We start from the raw sequence: 18,433 nt of genomic DNA on the forward strand, positions 1-18,433 counted from the left end.
AGACTTCTGGATCTATAGCAGGTCTCTTAGGAAGGATGTGCTTCTTATTGTGGCCAACAGTTTGGATGCTCTTCTCCCAGTAGGGCCTTCCTTCTGTAATTATTGCCATTAAAAATGCCTCTTTTTGCATGTATGCCTTCCGTGTCTTACAGTTTGCCATTTACTTTTACCTGTTTCTATCCATTCCCATCTAGTTTATGTCTGGAGTGGCACATTTTAACCAGGCTTTCCTGTTCTGCTTCACCCTGTTTTGCAAAAGGGAACTTGTTTTCTTTTGTGGGAGAGATCTGTTAGCAGATCTATCCCAACAGATGCTGTCCAGTTTGTTACTCTTGATGTTTTTGGAAACTGCCCACCCCCCATCTCCTCCTTTTGGCTACTCTATGTTTTTTTCATGGTGTTTTGGCTTTTTGTAGTTTTCTATAGTCAAAGGATAGTGGTGGGATTGAAGTGACTCCTGGAGCTTAATCACTCTTCTGAAGTAGGTTCACATATAGCAAATTGAATAAGATCACTTCCAGGCAGATTTTTTGACAGAGGGAGCCTCCACAACCTCTCTGGATAGCCTGTTCCACTGCTCTCTCACCCTTGAAATAAGAAAATTTATCCTCATATTCAGATGGAACTTGATGTGTTTCAGCTTTCTGCCCTAGGGTTTTTCTTTCTTTGCTTAAATTTTCTTTTTTACATTAGTTTTAGAACTTTCAGTGTTTCTCTTACCTACATTCTGTTTCATGTCTCTTAGCTCCTAAAAGTGCAGTTCCCTTATAGACAGAAATTAAGGATCAGCAACTGTGGTAGTAGCAGCTTGCTATAACTGTTGTATTTGTAATTTTTTGCTGTTATATCAAGTCTTTTATGCCTCTTAAGCCTATAAATGCTACCTCTCTGATTATTGACATTTTCAGCCCTTCCCACCCTTCTCTCCAAAATTTTCACTACTATTAGTCCTCTGTCTTCTCCTCACAGATCCTTTCCTATACATGGCCTTACACATCTGTTCTAGAGCTGGGTTATGGTTTTAGTCACATGTACTCGGCATTCTTTTATTTCCCCCTTCAGCCCTCTACAATTCATCTCTTCATGAAGTTGTTCTTGCTAGCTTTTCCTATTGTTAATCCCTTCACCCTCCAGCACCCAGCCAGTTGCCATCTGTTCTGCCTTGGTTTGTATGTCTTGTCTAACAAGGTTGTCAGCTTTTTGCAGCTGTGAACATCTTTATACTGATACAGTCTTTTAAGTTTGTGGCACTTGTATTTATGTTTTGTAAGGATTAATTAATGCCATGAATGGAAAAACTGGTGAAATTACTACAACCTGTATGCTAGTGCACACAGCATATCTAGGAGCTGAAAGAGCTACCAGGCAAATCTAGAGGCTGTATTTCCATTCAGTAGTTCCTTGCTTGTGTGTTTGTACAGTTATTCCATAGTCATGCACAAGCCTCTCTCTCCGTGTTCCTGTTTCCCAGTCTATGGGACTTGGTAAAGTACTTAGAAAGGTGTGACACATGATACATATTTACATTTTAGAAATACAAAGTTTCCTTCCAGGTGTAAAGAAACAGCAGTATCATTAGAAGCTTCTTACTTTATTAAAATACTAAGAATTTAAGAGTCTGCAGCCTTACGGAGCCTTGCCAATCCTTCTATACTCTCTCAACTCTGGAGCCACTTCAGCAGTAAAAGATGGTTTTAAATAAACCTGAAGCATCCCCTGGGAGAGATTTCTCACTTCAAATAGTAAAAGCAGATGCAGAACTTGATTAAAGAGAACAGATGTTTGAAGAGTGTTTTGCTTTTTAATTTTTTAAATAGGCAAATTTAGGTTTCAATTACTTATGTTTTATTTGATAACTTTCATGCTTGCTTAGTAATCACTAAATGGAATATAAAAACTTAAGAGATTGTTACACAAATGTCAAATGACTTTTCAAATTAATGTTTTGAAGTTCTTATTATTCTTTTCAAATAATGTTGCTGCTATGTTTTATATGCATTTTTCAGCATTTAATCATGTTTTCTTTCTTTTCAGCTTCTTAATTAAATGAATTCAAGCAGGATTCATTTAGAGCTGCTTACCATGAAGATAAGCTATGACTGCTATTTTCTGCCCACCAATGTTACATGTATTCAAGAATCTTTTGTTGATTCATCTGTTTTTGTGATAATTTATATAGTATGGTGATAGAGAAATGAATGCAGTTTTATGCAATGAATGCGTAATTTATAGAAACATATAGTACATATCTTACTGGGAAGTGCTAAAATGTTATGAATATTGTGTGCTCAAGAATTTAAATAAATTTCAGTATCATGGGCTTCTGTTTAAGTCTTTGTTATTAACTGTACTACATGGATCCAAAGCGTATTTCTGAGAAATTTCACCTGAAGTTTGTTTTGAGATGTCTTTTTGAACTGAAAAAAAATAATGTCAGTTCTTTATGTACTATTAAGAGATAGACCCTGGTGGAAACTATCATAAAATGACTATATCTTACCCTCACTTTGCTTTGTAACAGAGTATTTGTACAGAGTCTCTGATAACCTCTGCTGAGTCATTAACATAAGATTGTATTTTACACATTTTCATCCTGGAGTCCTTTTCCTGACTTAGCCTTGTGTAGAATACATACATTACATGTTCATCTCTCTCTTAAGTGAAAGGATACAATTCATAATGGAATTCGTTGTGGAATCTTGAAGGCAAGAATTCAGTCAGAATTCAGATCCTTTTAAGCTGAGTCTGTGGTGATAAAATGGGAGGGCAGGGGGCAGCAATATTTCATAGCCCAAAAAATGCTTGTCTTCTGAAGTAGCAACAGGTGGAAGGTATTAATGATGTTTGTAACACTGTGCAGGCAGCTCTTTGGAACTGGAGTTACAGCAGTTGCCAGTTTCATGTGTCCACCGAGCTTTGTGAAAAGCTTATATAGGAATTAGTAAAGCCTTTTAAAAATGCCATTTTTTAGCTGGTCATGTCTCATGTTATGTTGTGAATTGCTCATAAATCTTTGTATACACCAACATAGTATATTGTCAGTGACTCAGGAAACAAGAATCATCACAAAATACCTCAGTCCTACTTCTTTTCCTCCCTACTGGTAGTTTTCCTACTGGTAGTTTTCCAACGAGTACTTTTCCAAGTACCAATTCACTGTCTGTAGCATTAGGAATTTCCTAATTCATAATAAAAAAATGCCTCTAAATATGGAGATAAGATTGACTAGACTTTATAAAACTCACTTCATCTAATGCTTTTACCCATTTCTTCTCCAGAAATACTGGTATGTTAAGAACTGGGAAAAATTTTTGGGCAAAAAAGAAAGAGGAAAGACAGCTTACATTATACACAAAAACAGAGCAAGACCTACTAGTTATCCTAGTGAAAACACTAGAAGGTTGTAGAGCAATATTTAAATTAGTAGCCAAGTGAAAAGTGAAACTCAAAACACCTGGTTCACAGACTGATGTGGGCTGTGAAGGGGGTTGTAGGCTTTTCAGAGGTGCTTCAGCTGTTATTCAGGAAGGCAGATCAGCTTGCCAGTGATTCCAGATGACAGGTACCTGCTAGTGCAAGGAAGCCACGACAGAATTTGCAAGAGCTTTATGTCAATGCTAGAAGCTTGAGAAAGGGATGGAAAAATTAAATTGTATGGTATTGAACAACAGCCCTGGTATAATAAGCATTCAAAGCCCCGGTAGGAAAATAAACAAATCAGTAGGATAGTTATCAGGCTTATGACATAAGGATGGCTCAGCCAGATACGCAGGTGACAGAGTGGGGTTGTATGAGAAAGATTACATAGAGTGCAACAGCACATCCATCTTACAGGAAAAGACTGGAAAGTGAAAGAAGAAAAAGGGCAAGTTTCAGACAGGAAGTAATAGGGAGTAATCTCAAGACCTCATGCTAATGAGGCTAAATATTTCAGCTTCTGATGAGGTAAAGGGTTCCAGTGACGCATAACTGCTGTAGCAACTAATAGATCTTAAATAGTATCCAAATCAAAAGCAGCAGCTTGAGTAGTGCATGGAAGCTAACATAGTATGTGAGAGGTATTCATGGGATAGCTACTCTGTAAGAGCAACCACAGTACAGTAGGGTAAATGTTGTTGCAAGACAGGACAATCAAAGTGAAATCTGAAATAAATTGGAGTGTCTTAGAAATAAAAGGCAGTTAATAATGCAAACAAACCTACACGCCTGCTCTCCCCGCCAAACAACAAACAATAGGCAAAAAGCAAGACACCTACAAACAGCCTGGTGGCTGCTTAATACTTCATTAGAAGCACAGACAAAATATGTGCCACAATTCAAAAAGAAATAAAAACACAGCAGCACATAGGTCCAGTATAAAACAATAGGTTCAAAAAAATAATCTGAAAATTATGCTTACCATGGTAGCACAAACTTTTTAAAGTAAACCCAAAGCAGGGAACTAGTCAGAGAGTTGATGACAAAGGTATAAGGAGAGGTACCCATTGATAAACACTGACAGAGAAGCCAAATTATCTGCAGCAGCTAGGCCAGAAGATTTAGGTCAACATTGTCTGACATATTCTGTGTAATTCTTTTAAATAGATAAGCTAGGTGCTGGTAAGATCTTGAGACCAAATGGCATTTATCAAAGAGCTCTGAAAGAAATCACATGTGAGACTGCAGAACTGCTGAGCAAGGTGCCTTCACCTATCATTACAGATTGCCTCTGTGTCAGAGGACTGACAGATTGCCAACACAGCTGTCACCAATAAAAAGGAGAGTCTAGAGGGAAAGCTAAGCTACAGACCAGTGAACAATTTCCAGTCCTGATGGGATGGTTGAGTTGGCAATAATGAGTAAGCTTACTGAGAGAAAGGATAAACATAGTCATCTGAAAAAGGCATAGGACTTGTATAAAGGATAATTTAAGTTCACAAAGCTTGTAGATGGCTAAAATAGTGTCTAAATAGCCCAAGGATAAAAATGGCTTGGTAAGGATTTATTAAAGAACCTAATATGGAATTGGAAGAGGTGTCCTTCTCATGACTTGAAAACCAATTAAAAGATACCAAGAGATGGATAGGGCTTAATGGTCACTTTTTGCAGCAGTAAAGTCAGAAATACAACCTTCCTGAAAACTGGTGCTGGGACCACTTGAATACATCTTCATCAGTGATGTGTAGAAAATGCATGTGCAGTGCAACCTGCATTACAGATAAGCTCACAGTACTGTGCTGATAGGGAGAAAAGTCCACTAAAACTTTGATGAGTAAGACTGGGATGTTTTGATGGGTAAAAACTTGTAAATACATCTAGAGAAAAAAAGAAATCATACCTTGTTCAGCTAACACTCAAGACAAAGACATAGTAATAACTGAACATGTTTTAGTAGAGTTGTCGGTGTGCACTGACAGCCAAAGAGAAGATGTTTGGTGTCATCAGCTTGGGTAACAAGAGGGGACAGCACTACAACTATACAAAGTCTCTGTGGATTCCTATTGAGTTCTGTATGTAGTTCTGATCTACACGTCCCAAAGACAGAGCAGTTCAAGCTACAGGTGTAGATAAGCAAGCAGTGTCTCTTAACTCAAATTCTACATAAGCAGGAGTATGGTACTAAAAAACTTAAAGTTCATATTTGCAGCAGTGGACACCTAAAAACTTTTAATAAAAAGAAATTCTTACTCAAAATATAGGCGATTAATAGAAGCAAAACCCTGCAATTGAAGTTGCAAAGAAAATGAAAAAAAAAATCACTATTTTTTTAAAATTAAATTTAACTCCAGATACTCTTCAGAAAAGCCTCTCTCCACAGTGATGTTAAGTGACATTAACAAGGTTCAGTGCCCTGTTAAGGACCTAGAAATGACCTCCACATGATAGCAAGTGTCTCATCAGGCAGAGTCACACAAGAATTCAGGACCTCATTCTTAAATGATTTAAGATGTCCTTTGAGAAACTCTGGGAGTTATTCTTCCAGTTCTTTGTAATACATGAACAACTGAGTATGATTTTGCTCTCTGTTTGGTAGTACTGAATAACTATATTGAAGAGAAAAATGTAATATAGACGGATTCTCCAGTGTGAGCTGAAGATTTTATACTTTTGTTGAGGCTTTTGAGGTTTTTTTACTCCCCTGTATTCCTGTTGTAGAGGATTTTGACCCCCATATCTTTCATTTCCAAATGCACGCACACATGTACAAAGGAATGCCTCATTAGGAGTTCTTAATGAAAAGGCTTCCTGCTAGAACATCTCAAATCCAAGACGTTCCCCTACACTCCATGTATGAACAGGAACACTGTGTTTTTCTATGAAATATGGTTACACGTTGCATAAACTAAGAGCTGTGCAGGTTCAGAACTTGTTGTCTGTCATGTGGCAAACTGAACCCTCGTCATCCGTAAAGATTGGTCAAGCAACTCAACATTCTTTGACATTGTCACATGGAGACAGAGGAACAGAGCTTTATGGAGTTGTTTTCAATTGTATGTTATCTATGCTAAAAATTTAGCATAGGTATTTATGCATAAATTCTGTGTCCTCCATTTACCCCAGTTAACTATACTACTGTGCACCAGATAGAAATTTGGGGTTCTTTATTCATGTCACCTTTCTTTTTGCAACACAATAAATGCTTCTAAAAAGAAGCATCATGCTGTATTTTCAAGGGATGTTTTTACTGTGCATTAACACAGGTCTTTATATTTTGACATTACTAACTTTTATAACATTAGGCAGTGCTGATCCCTCTAGAAGTACTTAAATGAAATAAGGAATATTTTTCTGGTTTGTATTTAGCCTTTCTGCCTTGCATTTTAAAAACGCATCACAAGTAGATGAAGAAGTAATGAAGAAGCCTTAGAAGTTCCAAAGTTGGAAAGCTTTGTTTTATCTTCTAATAGTTACATTTTTGCTGTCGGAGTCTTACTCTGGAGAGAAAAAGAGCCTCAAGGTAAGTCATTACCAAGCAGTGCTTCAAGCAAAAATGATGCAAAATAAGAGTTTATATAGGCTGGAGAGCATACACTACCATAAGTATTTGTTTCCCCTCCAGTAGCACTTGGTGCGGGAGTTTCTTTCTTTGGTTTTAAGAATAGAGAACAGGAAGTTTTCCATTGTGTTTAAAAAGCTGATAGAGTCCTATTCGGAATTAGTTTGTTTTATTATAGTATATATTTTCATTAGCAATAGAGTCATTTAGCAGAATGAAGGTAAACATTCTGCTAAATTATTCCATTGCTAATGAAAATATTTACTTATTTATCTAATTATTTAGATAAATAAATTTATTTATCTGAAAATGTTTTCATTGGTCAAAGCTAGTGGAAGTTATTGTTAGTATTAGAAGAAGATTGTAGCCAGTTTTTGCCCTCAGAGGGTTATCTACTACCAGCACATCTAATAAATCACCTCAATTCTAAGTCTGCATATGACCATCTATCTGTGCCTATAAAGTCTTCCCTAGTCAAGGCATTTGAAGCTAGGAATAATCATACCTGGTGCTGAACTGCCTTTAGCCCTTCCTTTTCTATAATTTCCCACTCTCTTCAGCTGTGTTTAACCATTCTTTCCTCCACCTCCATCTTGGATAGAGCCATGGCAGGTTGATGGTCCAACTATGATGGTACTAAAAATTCTCTTCAAATAATTGCTGTTCAGATGCCCTGTTTTCTCCAGGCTTTTGAATTTGTATCTCGCCACTTTTGAGCAAAAGCCACAGTCCTCGAATGGATTGTTCTGTGACTTTTCAGAGAATTTCATGAACTCGGAGGTGTCCAGCCCCAGGCCAAAGCTCCCTGCCCTTATACCCATATATCCCATGACTGCAACCCACGCAACCTCTTTTCCTTACCAGCTTCCCTGCTGCTTTCCTTGTAAGGTGATACTCTCAGAAGAGGGCTGGGCTGGCCCAATCCCCCCTCACTTTGAAGCAGAATGATCTTTCATTACCACAGCTTGCACATTATAAAATACCAAGAGCAAGCAAAGCTAAAAATCAGTCTCTGCTGTACAGTCACATCAGTCCAGAGACCTTCCTGCAGTTAGCAGCCTATTTGTTTCTGGAGGACAGGCTTAAAGCACAACAGAATAATAGAATAATTTTTGCAACAGCTTTGCAAAAATAAAAATTTGCAAACAGTATTTTTCATGCAAACACTGCAAATACTTGCACTTAAGATGTTTGATCAACATATAATGTGACAAAAAACTTGAATACAGAGAATATGTAGAAATAGTAGAGTAAGCATTTCTCCAGCACTTCTCATTCAGGGAGAGCAGGATATAGTCACAGTTCATTGCTTTATAATGCTGCCTCTGTCCTGAAGCCATTGCAGGTTCATTTCAAACTGAACTTGTAGGTTCATTTCAAACTTTCAAACCCTCACAGCTAAAGTTATTTAGGAATTTTTATAAATTCTGGGAATTTTAATGAGCATTTTAAATGCCTCAAGTTAAGATATTACTGACGGTAATGGCACAACTTCATCCTATATCCATTCTGTAACCACATCTGTCAAAACCTTTAGCCCATCTCTCCTGCAGGAGCTATCTTAGCATAATTTCCTCAAAGGAAGTTTTCCTGCTGAGCCTGTAGCTCCTTCCCCAGACTGGTTTCACAAAAAAAAAAAAAAGTTTCAAAACCACAGGCACATAGCAGTAAATCTGAAGGCTGCATTTTAGTTCACAGAATCAAAACAATGAAAGCATTCATGCCAGTGCATTATGACAGTAAACGAAGCCACTATAAAGTGTAATTAAGGCAGATAGATAAAACTGAAAAATCTAGCCTTCACGGATCTAGAAACAGGGTTTTTTCATGTTTTAAACTGTTGTCAGATGACTCAATTCTTAAAAGGGTCAAGAAAGTTAGTCTTAAATGGTTACATAGCTAAATATCAAAATATCATATGGTCCTAAGACCTCTGTCCCCACAGAGATTCCTGTCAGGAGAAATCTGAATATAATATACAAATAACCTACACCTTTTTTCCTATGCATTCAGGGATATTTGAATGCCTCTAGAGACTCTTGTTTATTATAAAATTTAGTTTCATGAAAAACTGAAAAAAACCATTTTGATCACTAAGAGCTCTTCAAAGGAGGTGCATAGTATTACAAGGCATAGCACAATAAGCCAAGTCCACCATCCCATATTAAACCTGCCTTTCCTTAAAATCCCCCAAATTAATGATCTTTCTTTCAGCCTTCCTTTTTTTGCCAAATCTCTGGTATATTAAAAATCCCTCCAAATTTACTGTTCCTTCAAGAGACTCTCTACTGCTAGCAGTGCACCAGTGTCATCACTCGTCTTTCTGAAGTGGCTTGGCACTTTCAAGTGTCATTCACACTGAGGGATACCTTAGGAAGTGCATTAAGAGACTTTGTTTTCACTTAGTTGTGCTTTCTGGGTCACACTTCCTTTAAACACCTCTTCTGTCTGATTCATTTCAGGAAAACATTAACATTTAATGTCATTACAGGCTTAAGTAGATATTTATCATCCTCCTGAGGGAAGGAGTTTCCTTTTTGAAGGCTGCAATCTTTGTGACATTAATATAAATCAGCACTGAAAGGTGCTCTATTGTGTCATGTATTAATAAAGACAAAAACTAGGCAAGATAATAGAGATAAATGAAGATGTATAGCAAAATGGCTTGAAACAGACTAGCTTTCAGCACAATTTTCAGATGGGGCAAGGCAAGCAGCAGTACTCCTGGGAATGTCAGGAGTCCAAAAGCAAGAGTACTACTCAATATTTAGATTTATAATATTATTATGTCAGTGGATTTATAGATAAATTACAGGTACAAAAAGTACTCTTAATACACACCAGCTCTCAATTACCACATGCTAGCTGCAATTAAATAACAAGTATATCTATGCAAGCTTTCCTGGAGTCTGCTTGCCATTCTTCTCAAACCAATGTTCGCATTATGAAGAAATAATGGAATTAGGTTTCCCTCTCCCCATAAATATTATTTGCATTCAGATATTCTGTATGTAGAAAATCCTTTATTTAAACTTCCACAGGTTAGTTACAGTCAATAGTATCCAGTATTCAGGTAAATAACTGATAAGTCTACTCCTAAATAACATAAGTAAAACAAGAAAGCTGTTATGTATGATGTAAGGAACTGTTGGCATTCAGTTCTCAGTGCTAAAATATGCACAAGGAACCCAACTGCACTATTTTTACAAGACAGAACACAAAATAAAGTTTTTGCATAGTACTGATGATAGGAAATGTCTGGGAAGAGTTCATTCAGTACAAACTGTCTACACAGAGGATGTTGCACGTGATTTGAGTTTAACAGAACAATCGTAGAGTAATTTGGCCTGTGCATCTGACATGTAGCCTTCTATGTAATTAGGATTACAGCTCTATGAGATACAAAATAATGAATCATCCTGTTTTATAAAAGCAACAATTACATTTTACATTGATCTTTTCTTATGCAAAGTAGTTGTCTTCCTACTTAGCTGAATTGATTAATTTCCAATTTGCTTAGTTTAGGAGACTGCTGGGCTGAGATCTTCTTCATGCATGCTACCAGCAGGCACACATTTGTGCTAATTATCAGTACCATCTTCAAAGTCCTGATAAAAAATATCGTGGCAAGAACAAGAGCATTTAGTGCTTCTGATAAAGAAATTAAATCAAGCTTACAAGTCTCATAATAGAAAGCAACTTTAAATTTACAAGTTATGTCTCCTATACTTTCCATTGCAGTTATTAGTTTCAACACAGGACTATAATAGAAAAAGAGGTCAGGCAACATGAAATAGAAAAACATGGAAAATTTCCAACTATAAAAACAAGTTATGAGTTTCCAGTATTTGCAAGCAGATATGAGCTCCAGAAGATGGTCAAGGTAACTGGAATGTAAATAAATACACCGGATCAAAACAAGAATAGAAAAACTCCAATGCATTTATATACTATTTTTCCCCTCCACCTGCATGTAGTTGCATGTCACAGGTGTTGTGATGGAAGGCACAGGCTGCTTTCCTCCCAGCCAGCCAGAGTTCCAGGAGTGAGGATGTGGTTCACTCTAAGGGTGCTGCCCCTCCTCTGCTGGCACAGCATCAGGCAGCAGCCTGAGGAGAGGAAAAGGGAGCCGGGTTTCTACAGCACAGTGACATTTAAGGCACTCTTAAGAAGCAGAAGAGAGAAGATGCATACCTAAAACCCAGATATGTTACAGCCTAACCTGTCCAAGGAGAACACAACAGACCATAGAGTTTCGTGGGATTTAAGAAAATCACCCACTGAGCAAGCATACAGTGGGAAAGGTAATTCTATGTTAAATGACTCGTGTTGGTCCATTTTCATCACAGCTCCACATTCTTAGAGTACCTTCATAAACCTCAGCCTTTAAAAACTGTGTGCCTTTGTCATCCTAACTTCAAGGAGAGAATAGAAACAACTCAATTTCAACTATAAAGAAAATCGGGAATCTCAGAGGGATGCAGCACTTGAAATGGCTTCATATGTCCTGTCCAGGAATTCTGACAAGGAGACATTTATTTTGCCCTGTCGATTTTCAGCATAATACCAAAAGGTCTGAGTCAACAGGATATGCAAGGAGTGCTTTGATAAAATTATAACAAACATTTGCACACCTGTTCATATACCAACAATTTTCAGAAAGCAATGCACCAGTACCGTCCCTCAGCTGTGCCTGGGACAGACTCTGCCCTCCACAAAAGCCTCTCCAGCACTGAGGACAACCTCTGTCACACAACACTATAGCTCACAAAATCCACACCATCCACCTCTCTTAAGCTCCTTGCTCTCTGCAAAGCCTCAGGTGCCTCCTCCTGCTCTTTTACTCCCAGTAGCTGAGCCCATTTCTTTCAGCTGTTCTTTATTCATGAAGTTACCTCTGGCCTTGCCCCCAGCATGTTTGTAAATCCTAGTGGTGCAAGCATAGGTGTTAATCAGAACCCTAACAGAAGCTGAACTTGTTGTGTGTGTGGGGAACTACCTTTTAGAGTAGCTAAATTAAAATTAGCATCGGCTATTTTAATTTGAAAGTACTTTCCCTAAAATATGTATATTCATTTATGTGCTATCATATAATTAGATCTATTATCTTCCTAATTATACTAATTATATTATATTAATTAATATGGTTTCCTTTTTTTTTATGGTTATATTTTGTTCAAAGTAGAGAAGAGTTCCAGAATTCAAAACAAAGCAGCTTTGAAACTATCAACATGAACATAAAGACACTGCTTGCACTTCTTTTTTCCTTTTTTGATTGACATCATTGCACTTACTAATATATCTGAGCTATTGCCAGAATCTTCAGCAAAGGATGCATTCATTAAATTTTAAAGCTCGGGTGTGCAGTGAGTGACTGCCTGTGAAATGAAAACTCTGTTCTAGTGAGATTCAAAGCTGAATACAAGCTCAAAGGAAAATTGCTTGTCTTGTCAAATCCTTAAAACTTTGAGCAGATTTCCACTTAATCATCTTCAAATTCACTTGCCTCCTAAACTAGTAATACTTATTTGTAGCATGGCTAAGACTATTTTGTATTTATTGTCGAAGTTGGGCAGTACTTCCAGGTTGATTGTTAATAAGTGGATATCTTTTTCTGAGACAGTCCTGGAAGGGGTGTTTGTATGACTTGAAAAAAAACCCAAACAGATAATCTGCAGAATTCCAGCTATAAAGATGAAGCTCCTATTTTCAGGCTCTGGCTACAAGTTTATGGTCAGGTAACACTTTTCACATGCTTTTCCAGAAAGTATCATGCCAAGTACTTTAGCATAAATGTATTGGGCTTTTTCTTTCTTTGATCTAGCTCCCTTTGATCTAACAGCTAGTGTTTAATTAAGACTAATCTGCTAATGAAGAGGAAAAAAAATTTAAAATGAGAAAATTAATGGTCATGCCGTCACACATAGGTCACCCTCTGACAAGGTCTGCAGCTTTTTCAATGTGAATTCTTTTGATGAACTTACTGCCTGCCATTACTGCTCTTGTCCAAAGTCACAGGGGCACAGTCCATCAAAGTAACTGTTCATGAAATATGTTGTACTGGTGCAAGCTGCCAGGATGAGAGATGTAGTTACACTATTGAGCAGTACTGTGGCTTAATCCATTTCTTTCTTTTCCCTTTAAGCTAAAAGGGAAAATGTTTAAGAGAAAATGCTAACAACTTTAAAGACTGCTACTGTCACTGCACCTCCAAATGTTAAACCCCTGCATCCTTTTTCTGATTGCAATGAAATGAAAAACTTGTAAAAATAAAAATAAGATTATAAATAAAAATAATGCAAGTTCAGTTGCTGAGAGGTCTGAAGCTGTAGGTGACATCCTGCAGTTGTATTGCTCTCTGCAGAACCACCCAGTGGAAACCTACTCCTGATGAGTCCCTGCAGGGATACTGTGCAAATCTGGATAGATATCCAGACATCCTGGTATCCACTCCCTTTCCCCAGCAGTGCTTCCTGGCCTGCACCAGGTGTAGACACCATTATCTGGACCCATCTCAGGGATGAAAGAGCAGCCACCACACCAGGCCCAGGTGACACATGGAGGGATAAGGGAAAGAGGCAGCACATCACGACTGAGGGTACATGGAGCACACCCTTTTTTGCACACCACTCTCACAGCTCCTCTGTCTGGAGGGCTTCTGGAGGAGTGAACGTATCTTCCTCCACCTCTCCCCTTCTTACCTGCAGTGTTTCCTGCCTCTGGAGACAGCTCCAAGTGTGTCCACTCAGAATGGAGGAGCTTGCTCTCAGAAAGAATAGTAAATTCTCTATGGAGAAGTTTATTTAAGTGCTTAATAAACTACAAACATTTAATCTTAATGAAACAAATAATTAAATAATACTACAAACCTTGAAGCATTTCCCATATTGAATCCTACACACTTTGTTGATTCTGTAACTTGAGGAAAGGTAGGCCCTGATGTTGTCTAAAGGAATAAAAAGATTTTAGCTCTTTCTGTGAACATCAAGAAAATGAATGAAAAGGAGCAGCACCTATCCTAGAGAAATGTGCAAGTCACAGTTGTGGTAAGATGTAATATGGCCAAGGAAAATCTGAGCCAAAATCTGAGCCTACCTGGAACTATTGATCAGTTAAATCAATAAAATAATGCAGAGAATAGAATAGAATAGAATAGAATAGAATAGAATAGAATAGAATAGAATAGAATAGAATAGAATAGAATAGAATAATTGAAATTACAATAAAGTGAAATAAAATAAACAAGATAAACCAAATGGATGGAATCCCCTCCAAATTAAATGTCATTAACTGCTAGTCTAATCAATATCTTAGAATTGTATCAAATCTACTGAATCCAGTGGCACTTTTACTAAACTGTGTCTAATAAGCTGTAATGATTGATAAAATTATCCACCATTTGCAATTACACATAAATATTTTATGGGAAAAAAATCACAGTTGAAAAATTTGACTGCTTGACAATTACAATTTGTGTACATATTTCAAGGAAATTAGCTGTAAATTGTAAATAGATTTTGATTATTTATGTGTTTTTAATGTTTCCTTAAATGCTTGTTGATAACTTTTTCTGCTTAGTTAAGCTACACATTTAAAAAAATTCATATTACTGTTGGGAATAATCTTCCTTCTTCTATTCTGTGTGTTAATTTTGAGCAAAATTGTTGATAATTTCATAAAGAAACTTGAACAATTTAAAGGTTCATAAAATCTGATTCTAAAAATCTCTTCACATGCTGATAGCATGTGGAATAGTGTCTGCATTTTTTGTCTTATCAATATATTTGTCAAGTAATAATCTGCATAATTGTTTGGCAGAGATTGACATGGTAGAACTCTGTTACCAGGAGTCTTTGTCTTTAGACCTTTCTCCCCTCTGATGACTGTTTGCATAGCAACAACTTCTCTACTTTTCCTTGATAAGTGTTGTTTCTCAAATAATATAATGAAATATCATAGACTATGGATTTTTTTCCCTCACAAAATATTTTGTTTCATATTTATTTTTTACCTGTTACTGTTGTGTAATTTATACACAAGGATTGGTGACGTGCAGTGTCTAAGTGCATGCAGCTACTGGGGATATAGCTGCAGTGTTCTTCCTTTTTCCTCAGAGTGCCATAAAATCAAAGCATGAGGTGTGTGAGCACATTTTGATATATTTGAAAATATTTATGACTAGGTATTTACAATAAAATTCCAGGAATCTGGAATTTGCCATCCTGATTGCTCTGAAATAATAAAAATACAATGAGCTCAACTACATTCTGCCACTCATTTCACCCTTTGAACCTTTTAAAGTAAATAAAAACTTTACAGATGTTTATTTTCTAAGCATTAAATATTCTAACTGAACGCACTGCACCTGATTTACTTTGTCTGCACCCCATGAAATCATTACATTGTCTTATAAAACTGCTGGATCCTGAAGGTCTCTGTGCTTGTTGGACAGACACAAGAATATCTGCATGCATCACTTATAAGGGACCTTGGGAACCTCCACACAAAAGAGCACTTGGCCCTATCTTTACCATCTTCCATGATTTTTGTGTTCTGTCAATCACTGATATTATCAGAATTGCATCTCATTACTATTCCTGTCAATGCCTCAAGAGGAGAAATCAGTCCTAATGTTTCCACTGATCCATGGAGGAATAGTAAAGCAGTGGGGGAAAAGATATGAATGTACTTGAAGAATGAAGATAATTTTTACTTCTGATGATATTGTGAGATGTTTTGCTCCTGACTGCCTCTTAATTTGCATTCTTTTTATTCTGTAAAGAGAATGGAGCTACAATTTATAACTACCTTTATTTGCTTCTCATCAAATTCCTGGTGATTTACTCATCAAAGAAAAAGGTTTGATTGCAATGTCAGGATTCATTTAATTGCCTTTTGACTTGAAATTCATTTCCTGGAATGAATGAAAAACTTTTTAAAAAGTATAGGTCCCTTGGGAAAATTATTTGGGTTCCTTTAACAATGACACTGATATTTTACAGACTAAAAAGAGGCAAAAAAATCTAACTTTGTAAACACTTGGCACAAAAATCGATGTAAACAATAATATGAGCAAGTATTTATAGAATCTGAAAAGGAAGTAAATGTTGCATAAGCAAGAGAAGAAAAAGGACCTTGAGAAGTGAAGGAAGTGCTGAAATAAAATAAGCTACTGCTGTTAATAGCTTGGCAACAGAGAAAAGCTGCTCCCTGCCTCACGCTGAGCTCTGCAGCCAGGATGGAGCAAGCAAGATGACAGAATCCAGGAAGAGCTAGGAAATGTCAGCAGCAGGGCATGGTAGGTGACCACCCCCTTGTCTGGTTTCCTGACCATGTTTAAAGAGAAATGTATTTATGGAGTTACCAGTAGTGACTACACAGAAAGCCTCACCAATCTCAAACACTTATTTCTGTTTAATCTCTGTCAAGCTGTTTTTCTTAATTCTTATCCTAGACTGGTGGTAGGAAGATGGAAATGGGTGGCCTCAGGTGGCCTCAGAGAGGGTATCCAGTGTGAAAATCCAGCTTATGAGACTGATAGTATCTACATTCAAAAACCCTAGGTAGAGGAAATAATTTGTTATATTCTCCGTTTAATCAGATTTCTGCACACATTATGTTCTCCAAAGTCTAATTACCCATTAGGTTATAGATATTCTTTTACATCTAGGATCATTATAACGATCCGTTATGTATTTAACATTTTTGGATACCCAGTGTACTTTACTGTCACTTTTAATCTTTTTCTTTCCTTTTTTTTTATTAAATCAAGCAATCAGAGAAACCTGGCTAGCTTTAGACACTTTGGTTATAGTTTTTGAACTGTCTTTGACTGTTCTTTCTGCTGATTTACAGGAGCTGCCAGATGATTAAAGCTATATGTGTCCAATCACCAAGAAGTTATTTCCCTTTCTACATTCTGTGATTGACATGAAAGGTGAGAAATGAAAAGTTCAAACAGACAGTAGCAAATGAGATAATTTTAAATTTACCACTGTGAAGAGAAAGCAGAACAGTGCATTACCAAACAGACAAAAAATAGTGCCCCAAATGTCAAAATTTTGACACTGTGAGAATTTTTATCCAATTATGGTTTTGACTTTCTTTTTGATATCAGGAACTAAGATATCATTATGTTGTATTCTAAGTTCAACAAAATGCATTGCATTATTTTTGTGTGTGTGTGTCCTTTGGAGAATTAAATGTGTTTTAATGCTATGCAGAATTCAGAAAATCAATGGGGAAGGGAAGGGAAGGGAAGGGAAGGGAAGGGAAGGGAAGGGAAGGGAAGGGAAGGGAAGGGAAGGGAAGGGAAGGGAAGGGAAGGGAAGGGAAGGGAAGGGAAGGGAAGGGAAGGGAAGGGAAGGGAAGGGAAGGGAAGGGAAGGGACTCTTAAGATAGCTGTAAAAATAATTCCGGTTGAAAAAGATGAGTAAAAGATGGATGATATACAAACAGTAGAATAAGATCAGAAGTGGGTGTAGCTGCTCTTTTAACTTACTAAGGGCTGCTGAGGCAGGAACTGCAATTTACACCCTGAGAATGCATTAGACAGGCAGACAAACAGATTCCTTGCAGAAATGGAGACTGCTGTAGCCAGTCTCTCATCGCTGCAGGCACTCAGAAGTTCCACATGCACAGACTTCTGTTCTTTAATCCGTAGTGGTCCTGGATTGCAAGATACTGTGCTGCGATTATGTGAGTCAATTTATTCCAGACTGACAACCTGTCACACTAATGCCTGCATCGTGTACAGATATGGACAAATATGCACACAACTATGATGCAAATTCAGGTGCCTTTGGAAAGAGTACAGAGATTCATATTTCTTGATTATGCCTCTCATGAGACACTAACTGAACCATATCCTTTCTCAATCATTGTGCTGCAATTCTATTTTAGTGTAAGCTAAGCTTATTAAGTTCCTCTTTAGTAGCTAAAGTTAGCCAGCAGATTAGCTGCTTAGATAAAATTTGGACCACTGTTCTTAAAATCCTTAAACTCAGTATTTGAAATCATAATTGCCCAATCAAGTACTTCTGGTAATTTAGAGTGCAGCATGTTGGTCTTCTCATCATGACAAAACATATAGCCAGTTATTTTTAAGATGTTTAAACTTTTTGGTGTTACTGAAAGGATATTTGTTCTATGTCAAATTCATTAAGCTGTGACATGACTAATAACTGTGCCTTGTCTGCAATATTATATATATATTGGAATATAAGTTCTAGTGGTTGTGTCTGCAGAAATAATTCGTGCTATTGTCACGTTTATACACCAACAAAAAAAAGGAACAAATCCTGATGAGTGAGATGCAAGAAAATTCCTTTTGTCTTTGTGTCTTAGAGCCTCAACAGGTATGCACAGCATCCCCTTTTTTTTTAGAAGTCTCTAGAGCAATCAGGATTCCATGAGACTACATTTCCTGCTTCAGTGAATATTTGGGAATTTATTGAC

The 18,433-nt window shown here is 37.1% G+C and overlaps 1 protein-coding gene and 1 long non-coding RNA gene across 2 annotated transcripts in view; both read left to right on the forward strand.

Annotated features, from left to right (window-relative positions):
* The window catches only part of TUSC3 (tumor suppressor candidate 3), a 112,035-nt gene extending 109,715 nt beyond the window's left edge, over positions 1–2,320 (forward strand). Inside the window, exon 10 of the mRNA XM_014873517.2 lies at positions 2,035–2,320. Coding sequence (XP_014729003.2) covers positions 2,035–2,050 — 16 coding nt within the window. The 3' untranslated portion in view covers positions 2,051–2,320. The remainder of the gene's footprint in view (positions 1–2,034) is intronic.
* A 7,527-nt stretch (positions 2,321–9,847) lies between these two features.
* LOC148223926 (uncharacterized) overlaps positions 9,848–18,433 on the forward strand; it is a 28,073-nt gene continuing 19,487 nt past the window's right edge. Inside the window, exon 1 of the long non-coding RNA XR_015803095.1 lies at positions 9,848–16,913. This is a non-coding gene — a long non-coding RNA (uncharacterized LOC148223926). The remainder of the gene's footprint in view (positions 16,914–18,433) is intronic.

Source organism: Sturnus vulgaris, chromosome 4, assembly GCF_052056855.1.
Source record: "Sturnus vulgaris isolate bStuVul1 chromosome 4, bStuVul1.hap1, whole genome shotgun sequence".
In the NCBI taxonomy this organism is placed as follows: domain Eukaryota; kingdom Metazoa; phylum Chordata; class Aves; order Passeriformes; family Sturnidae; genus Sturnus; species Sturnus vulgaris.